This window comes from Pseudochaenichthys georgianus, chromosome 12 (assembly GCF_902827115.2).
Source record: "Pseudochaenichthys georgianus chromosome 12, fPseGeo1.2, whole genome shotgun sequence".
NCBI classification, from domain to species: domain Eukaryota; kingdom Metazoa; phylum Chordata; class Actinopteri; order Perciformes; family Channichthyidae; genus Pseudochaenichthys; species Pseudochaenichthys georgianus.
This window is the reverse complement of record NC_047514.1, coordinates 9,838,880-9,847,945: the sequence shown is the minus strand read 5'-3', so window position 1 is coordinate 9,847,945 and position 9,066 is coordinate 9,838,880. Positions and strand designations below refer to the sequence as shown.

The window sequence follows — 9,066 nt, the reverse complement described above, 5'->3', positions numbered from 1 at the left end:
CGGAAGTCCCCGAAGATGGGGGACAGTAGAAGCTGCTGGGGGTCCCAGCAGCTTCTACTGAAGCCTTCCGAGTAAATCGCAAGAACGCCGACACCTCCTCATCTCCACCGCTCCCATGTTTTATTTTGTGTTGCCATAAATTAGTCTATCTGCGTTTCTGCGCAGGGCTAATGCTAATGCGAGGATAATAAAATGGCGGCGTCACAACACTTTTTGGGAGTTTTATGGGGCGTGGTTTGCAATCCGCCCAGCCAATCAGACATAAGAACCCTTTTCTCCCACGAAAGTCCCTGCTCTCTAGCAGGGACGGAAAAGGGGGTGAAAAGATTCTCATTAACTCATTTTAGTTCCGGCTCTTTTTGGTGTGAACGCAACATTTCGGAACTATATCGGAACTAAAGTGGGAAAAGTACTGCGGTGTGAACGCGCCTCATATAGCGTAGCACCGGCTAGCGGGTACTTTTTCCCTCAGGCCATGGCCAGGGCTGAACTAGTGACGTCAACACTCTCGACTGCTGATTGGTCAGAGAGAATCGTCACAAGATCGCGCGCGAGATCATCCCTAGCGTCGCATATATATCTAGAAGCAAGCTTGCAGCATTTGTATACACAGCATTTTTGTAAACGGAGGAGCAACAAAAATGGCAACGTCAAAGAAAAGCATACCGTGGTCGACCGAGGAGGTGACGACGTTCCTACATCTCATTGGGGATGATAAAATCCAGCGGGAGCTCGACGGAAGAACTCGAAATTTGAAAGTGTTCCAGGATGTCTCTGCACAGATGTCCGAACGCGGATTTTCGAGGACTTTCCTGCAGTGTAGGGAAAAACTGAAAAAGATGAAGAGTGAATATCGCCAAGTAAAGGGCAACAACAACACGAGTGGTGCGGGTAGGAAACACTGGAAGTGGTTCGACTTGTTGGACCAGATTTACGGCCATAGACCGGCCAACGTTGGGAGGGAGGGAGGCCTGGACTCTGCAACGGCTTTACTGGAGTCCCTGCAAGGTACGCTCACTTCTAACAAAGAAGTCTATTTTATCATTACATTAATGTTCGACAACCCATGCTTTTATGGAGCCCCGAAGAGCTGCATAGCTAGCTAAGGCAGATAGCTTTAGCTATAGCTATTGTTTGCTAACACATATGTGCCATTGTTTACGTTCAGTTTTTCTTTTCTATAGTTGTTGTTGCTATTTAGTATTGTGCTGCAGTAGTTTGTGGAATTAACAAGTCATTTTGCTGTTCTAGATGATTACATTGGGACTAGTGAGGAGGAACATAACCCAACTCGACCACAGACACCAGCCGAAGAACCGACACCAACTCAACCACCAACGCCGAGTGCCATCACGACACCGCAGCGTGTGGTTCTAGGTAAGAAATAGAAATGGCAAAACGACTGGAATTGTGTTTTTGTTTTTTTAAACATTGGATCATCCATCGTCAGTAATTAAAATAAGCTATACCACTGTGTGGAAATGCTCTGTTACAAGTAAAGTCTTAGCTATTAAGCAGCTAGTACAGTTGTGTGTGACATCCTATCATATACATATATTTATATTCATTATCAACAGGCTGGACATAATGTAATTAACTTTCACAATCATTGTACATCTAGGGCCAAAACTTTCTTTAGTTCATCCTTACTGTTGTTCTGTTTATACATGTTATTCTTATATCCTTGTGTGACCTGTACCTGTCCTGTGTTTTTTTCTTATTGCTAATTATTATCTTATTGTCACCCAGGCAAGAGGAAACGAGGAGGAGAGGATCGGACCCAGCAGGAACGGCACCATGAACAGCACATGGCCCAGCAGAAACGGCACTTGGACTGGGCCAAAGCGTCTGCTGAGCGGAGATGGGAGTTGGATGCGGCCTTGAGAAGGGAGGAGGCCGCCTTGAGAAGGGAGGAGGCCACTCAAGCAGAGAACTTCAACCTAGCCTTCCTGCGCACTCTTGGCGGGGTGCTAGGGGGACTGGGCAGCCGACGTGGCAGCCTTCCCTCTTCTCTCTGTGAGGAGCAGCAGGTTCAGCTTTCAGAACAAAGTAACAAAACAATAAAATGGCATTCATTTAAAAAAAATATATATATATATATGTCGTGTAGTAATAGATTTATTTATTTTTCTTCTCAAGAGAGTACCAGCATGTGTATTTTATGTTAGTATCTAAAAAAAAATCCTGGGGAAGAATCCCCCCAGACCCCCCTTCAGGGGTTGGGTTTTCAGCATGTCAACTCTTTCACCTGTGGGGAAATTGCAGGATTGGCTCCAGGTCGCCCTTTTTATTTCATACAGTTCAATTTGGATTGACACCGGAAAATAATCTAAACCTCACGCATGGCGTTTCACTGTCAAGGGGGGCGATATAGTGTGTATGTAATTACGTTGCCAATACTGACTTGAGCCCCACCACTGTATGGGTTAGCCCTACCATAGAATACCCAACAAAAATACTCTGGCGCTGCGACTGGGTATCGGTAAAAGTAGTAGTACCGTTAAAACCTTAATAATACCCATCCCTATATATAACGGTATAGCAGTCACCAGTATTTGACCCTTTCCCTCTCTCTCTACAGGTCACATCACGTCTGACCCAGTTCAGACCTCCTCTGACCCAGTTCCAACCTCCTCTGATGGTCTGTGTAAACTGGTCCGCTGGGCTCACAGCCACGGCACCTTCTGCAGCCTCCTCCCCAGCCTGCAGCAGCTCACCTCCCACGGTACAGCGCTGACAACACAACCCGGTTCCCACGGCAGCAGCGTCCCTGTCGCCGTGTGGAGTTGTGCCGATGGACACGCATACAACTGGTCCCTCGGTGAGCATAGCAATGCTAACGGAGGCTCAGGCCATACTAGCAATGGTCAGGAGAGCTTTGTTGGAGGGCGTCCATCCAATAAGGTAAGGTAGAGATTTAACATCTTTGACTGTATTTTGCATTTCATTGCAAACCTAATTTGAGGTGTCCAGCACAGCTATAACACTTAACATACTCAAATGCACAATAAGTGGTGAAATCACGATGTCACAATCAAATGGATTGAAATTTTGAAATTTTCTCAAATGAAAGCATGCACATCCTAAATAAACGGCGTTGATGCCTCGAAGGGAAGCAAAGTTGTCGCCCTCTGTATTTAAGGTTACAGAGAGAAGAGGATTTAAGACACCTCCAACTCACTAATACCCCTTTGCGGCAATACATGTGAAATGTATACTTTCATTTTAAAAGACCACCGCACCAGTTGTATCATATTTATTCCAAGAAAAAGTAACACCGTACTTTAGTGCAGTGGTTCTCAAACTTTTTCTGTCTTTGGAGAGAGAAAAGAAGTAGTAGTTTTTTTATAACTATAATGATCATATAAACGTGTGCCTCGGAAATAATTGTTTACATTAATGGTGACCAAAACGTTTGAGACCCACTGAGATAACACTGAGAGAGTCCTTTTAGCTCACTGAGTCTCTCAGTCTGACAGGAGAGGACTCTCCTCCACTTTGTTAAAAAAACTCCTTATATTCGTTAGCGTAGCTCGCTAGCACCAGAAGCTAACATCAACGATCTCCGGTACCGGTGCGCTCTCTCTCTCTCGCGCACGCACACAAAATGGCTCGTTCCACACACACACAGCCGAGCTTTAGTGAAACACAGAGACCCAGACGTAATAGTACTGTACTGCATCATATTATTTTTTAATCAATAATATTTCAAAATGATTTTTTTTTTTTTAATAACCATTTTTCCTCCTGGTTTCTCGCGCCCCCCTGTCATGCCTCTGCGCCCCCCACTTGGAGAACCACTGCTTTAGTGTATTCAGCCTTGAAATGCAGATGTTGAGGATTCCATTGCTCTCATTATCAGTGTCAGAAAGTGGGTTGATTTTATTTTGAAAAAATGTGTTGCGGTGCTTCAGGAACAGCAAATGTGTTGTCTCTGTGTCCACTTAACATCAATTCAGACATCATGACACAATTCCATCAGATTAATGATAAAAACCTAGAGGACATTATACAACTTCTGAAAGCCTCCTCCTGCTGCCTTGATATTATTCCAACAGGATTTTTCAAAGATGTTTTGCCCTGCATGGCCTCAGAACTACTTCATATAGTAAACAAATCTCTTCACTCAGGTATTTTTCCACAGGCCCTGAAAACTGCAGTCATTAAACCGCTCTTAAAAAAGATGCTTCAGTAATGAACAATTACAGGCCCATATCAAACCTGCCATTTCTAGGTAAAATCATTGAAAAAGTTGTTTTTCAACAGTTGAGTAATTTCTTGCATTTAAATAGTTGTTTCGATGTGTTCCAGTCAGGCTTTCGTCCAAACCACAGCACTGAGACTGCTCTTGTAAAGGTCTTTAACGACATCCACTTAAACACAGACAGTGGCAGAACTTCAGTGTTAGTATTATTAGATCTCAGTGCTGCGTTTGACACTGTTGACCACAGCATATTACTAGACCGACTGGAAAACTGGGTGGGACTTTCAGAAACAGTTCTAAATTGGTTTAAATCCTACTTAAAGGATAGAAACAACTTTGTTTCTATAGGTAAATACACATCTGAGTTGACAAATATGACATGAGGGGTTCCTCAAGGCTCCATCTTGGGGCCTCTTCTCTTTAACATCTACATGCTACCACTGGCTCAGATAATGAAGAACAACAAAATAGGTTACCATAGCTATGCAGATGACACACACATTTACGTAACAATTTCACCAGGAGACTATGCTCCAATTCAAACACTGAGTAAGTGCATTGAACGAATCACTGACTGGATGTGACGGAACTTTCTCCAATTAAACAAAGATAAAACTGAGGTAATGGTTTTTGGAGCCAAGGCAGAACGTTTAAAAGTTAGGGCTGAGCTTCAGTCTGCAATGTTCAAACCAACAGATAAAGCCAGAAATCTAGGTGTAGTCATGGACTCTGACCTGAGTTTCAACAGTCACATTAAAACAGTTACTAAATCAGCCTACTATCACCTAAAGAATATATCTAGGATTAAAAGACTAATGTCACAGCAGGATTTGGAAAAACTTGTCCATGCCTTTATCTTCAGTAGACTCGACTACTGCAATGGTGTCTTCACAGGTCTCACTAAAAAATCTATTAGAAAGCTGTAGCTGATTCAGAACGCCGCTGCTCGAGTCCTCACTAACACTAAGAAAGTGGATCATATCACTCCTGTTCTGAAGTCTTTACACTGGCTTCCTGTGTGTCAAAGAATAGATTTCAAAAATATTGCTGCTGGTTTATAAAGCACTGAATGGTTTAGGACCAAAATACATTACTGACCTCCTGCTAAACTATGAACCATCCAGATCTCTCAGGTCTTCAGGGACTGGTCAGCTTTCTGTCCCCAGAGTCAGAACTAAACATGGTAAAGCAGCGTTCAGTTATTATGCTCCAAATATCTGGAACAAACTCCCAGAAACCTGCAGGTCCGCTGCAACTCTTACTACTTTTAAATCCAGGCTGAAGACTTTTCTTTTTGTCGCTGCTTTTAATTTAACTATTCATATCTTAAACTGCACTGTAACTTTTATCCATGTACTTTTTCTTGTAATGTTTATTTTATTAGCTTTTCTTTTTTAATGCTTAATGTCTTTTTTTTTGTTTTTGTAAAGCACTTTGAATTGCCTTGCGTTGAAAAGTGCTATATAAATAAACTTGCCTTGCCTTGAGTGGCTAGCTACCAAAGTGTCCTTTTGCATGTTGCACATTTTTAATTCCTAAATATAGAGCATTTAAATAAATGCCTTAGTTATAATAAGTATCACACTACACAAAGTTTAGGGACATCAATGAGACACATTTATAAAAACGATATATAGTACAAATCGTGACTTCACTCTGATTTGGTACAGTTAGTAAACTTGAATTTCTCATGCACTCTCTATTACCTTCCAGGTGACAGTAAAGGCGTCATGTGACCTGTCCTATAGTGAAGCAGCATCACAGGGGGAACAGTTCAGCAGCGGATGTGATTCGTCGGCAACGGCTGAAGATGACTATGAGCCACACCCATCCAGAAAAAGAGGTGGGGCAACGGGAGTTGCACTTCCTGTGAAGAAGGTCAAACAGGAAGCAGACTCTGCAGAGGATTGTGACTCTGGCATAATAACCAAGTGGCTCTTACTTTGATGTTCCAGTAAATGGTCTAATAGTACTATGCAATGTAATACATTGTATTGATTGTGTTGTTTTGTGTGTTGCCGAAAGCTGTTTTACATTAAAGCACCAAAAATACTGAGTATTATGAAGTAAAGCAAGTCTTTTTTCATTTTAGAAAGTAAAAAAAGCCTTTGTCCATGGGTTTGTATTGCTTAAAAATAGTGGATGACTGAAAATGTAAAACCCATATATAAATATGGGGCTAAAGACGCCATCATATATTAGCACAACTGCCGTCTTCTGGTAACATTCTACCCATAGACGAAGGAATGTTTATTTTCCTTTTTTAATGTGTTTTATTTTAAAACAGAAGTGAGAAATCAAGATGCAAAGATTAGAAGTGAGGGGAAATCTGAAAAAAAACGATAATGTGAGCTATATTAAGTACAATTACCTTTACGGTATTAGGACTTTCTGGCCCCATTTCTTATATGTGAAAAAATAAAACCTGAATTTCAATATATATTGAATGTAACACTTTTTTAGATTTCCTTTGCTTTCTGTAATGTGTGGCATTTTAGACCTAAACACTGTCCAATTATTTGTTCCACAAAAAAGGATAAATACAAATGAATCTTCTCCTTCCCTTTATTATAAAACATACAATATGAATAAGCAAATGGATTACTTTTAAAGGTTCAAAGCTGGATTTCACTTCACTAAAGAGTTCATTATCAGAGGCTTCAGGCTTTTCTCATCCTTTCATTAAAGATAGCTGCAGATTTTATTGCACCACCTCTTACTTCTCTTTTTAACCTCTACCTCAGCACAAACACAATTCCAAAAGTATGGAAGTCAGCTTATGTCCTGCCTGTACTAAAAGGAGGGGCGGCCACCTTATTAAATAATTATAGACCCATCTCTAAATTGCCAGTTCTGGTCAAGGTTCTTGAATGCCTAGTGAGTGAGCAGGTAAAGTTGTCATCCTATGTAAACATCAGTCAGGTTTCAGAAAGCAACATAGCACCATCACTGCGACAATTAAAGTGGTAAATGATATTGTGGGTATCTTAGACAAAAAGCAGAGTTGTGCAGCTCTATTTATTGACCTTTCCAAAGCTTTCGATACCGTCGATCATCATATCCTGAAGCAGAGGCTGGCCAGTATTGGCATATCCAGCCATGCAGTAGTTTGTGAACTACCTCTCTGAAAGGGCCCAATGTGTTCAGTTTGATGGGCTCACTTCTGAGTGGTTAAACATTACAAATGGTGTACCACAAGATTCGGTTTTAGATCCATTTTTATTCTCCATCTATATCAACAATGATACTGTGATGTATGCAGGTCCCCTGAACTTGAACACAGAGAAGCCTTAAACCTCAAACTCTGTAAATGCACATTGGAGAATTCTAAGAACCAATTGGAGAAACAAGAAAGCTAAATATATGGTGGAAGTTACCCATATTTAATTTAGCAAAAAATCTGGCAACTATAAAAATATTACAATAACGGGGTTTTTTTTCGGGCATGTGCCATTTAAAAAAATAAATATTGATATTGTTAAATGTTATTAGAATATAACTGCTCTATCATGATCCCCCACTATCATTTTTGGGATTACAATACAATCAATTATAATTTAATATAACTAAATATAAAATACTACTATCTCAAATATAATTGTAAATATAATATATATATTTATGTGATATACTATAATATAGTATGATCATATATCATAGGATATTTTAATATAATGTAATGCAATTTATCATAATATATCGTAATAAAGAATATAATATATATACGGCCGCTAGAGGTCAGTGTTACACCACTATCAGATGGGACAGAGACATATTGTGGAACATTAGAGTGTGTTCATCTGTCTTCAGACAAACCACATTCACCATGCACAAGAACTACGCTCCGAGCCTCCGACACTTCATAAACATGTCTCGTATATTTAACTTTGTCACTATAAATGAAGTGACAACTATCCTTTGAAACCAAACTCAAACAAAAACCCTCACTAACTAACTACAAAGAATTTGACAAAACAATATACAGGGGTGGCAACAATCCGCTTACCTAGTGTGTCTAAACAATAGTTAGCTCGGTGGTGAGAAATGTACAGGGTACCCCAGACTTACCTAACTCCTCCACCTCTCAACACACACATTAACAAAGTTCAGATTTATCCAAAGAGCTTTAGTTGCTAAGCACAGCCGTGTTCCTTCCTCAGCAACAGGCCCAGAGTGAGAGAGAGAAGACTTCCTGGGTGCCTCCTTTATGGTCGGCCCTGGTTGCTGATAGGCCAGCTGAGGGTGAGAGGATCCAATCAGCCCTCAGACTCAGGTGCACAGGCAGATACCGATCAGCTGCTGATTAGCTGTGCAGAAGACAGGGAGAAGAGAGAAACACAGGAGGGAAGGAAAACCACACATGTACAGCCTGCCTGGCACGTAACACCCCCACACATATAAATCCAAACAGTATGTTTGGCCCTTACAATGAACCTTCTATTTACATAGCACGAGATAGTGCATCGGCAAGAACATATCATAAATATAAAATCAGACGTAGAGCTTTTTTAATCAACACATTCTCTGTCTGGAGAAGGTTTCCTATGGACACAAACTAACGTGAAGCTCGCTTTAACTTTAACTCGCTTCAACGCACGCCGCTGTGTAGACGGGAAGTGTGGACAAGTCACTTATCCAGCTGTGTGTTATTGGTGTGTACGTTCATAGTGTAGGCTACAGAGAAACACGCAGAGAAAAAGAGATTTTGCTAATTTTTCAAACAAAAATTATAACTCACTTGCCTACAAATAAAAGTAAAATTAATATAACATATATATATCATTTAAATATATGCTCATTTGGACTTTTGTATGCACAATGTATTTCTCGTTGGCCTATTCATAGGCCTATATGGTGCTAAC

The 9,066-nt window shown here is 40.7% G+C and overlaps 1 protein-coding gene across 2 annotated transcripts; it reads left to right on the top strand.

Annotated features, from left to right (window-relative positions):
• The first annotated feature begins 256 nt into the window (after positions 1-256).
• Positions 257-6,255, top strand: LOC117456614 (zinc finger and SCAN domain-containing protein 29-like). 2 transcript variants are annotated; one of them, XM_034096545.2, is made up of 5 exons: positions 257-1,008; positions 1,252-1,377; positions 1,750-2,049; positions 2,582-2,904; positions 5,918-6,255. In XM_034096545.2, the coding sequence occupies exons 1-5, from the start codon at positions 642-644 to the stop codon at positions 6,149-6,151; spliced, it is 1,350 nt and encodes a 449-aa protein (XP_033952436.2). In that variant the 5' UTR covers positions 257-641; the 3' UTR covers positions 6,152-6,255. The 2 variants fall into 2 exon arrangements, with proteins under 2 accessions (XP_033952436.2, XP_033952438.2); XM_034096547.2 differs by having other exon boundaries at positions 2,582-2,821; positions 5,918-6,026.
• The last annotated feature ends 2,811 nt before the right edge of the window (positions 6,256-9,066 follow it).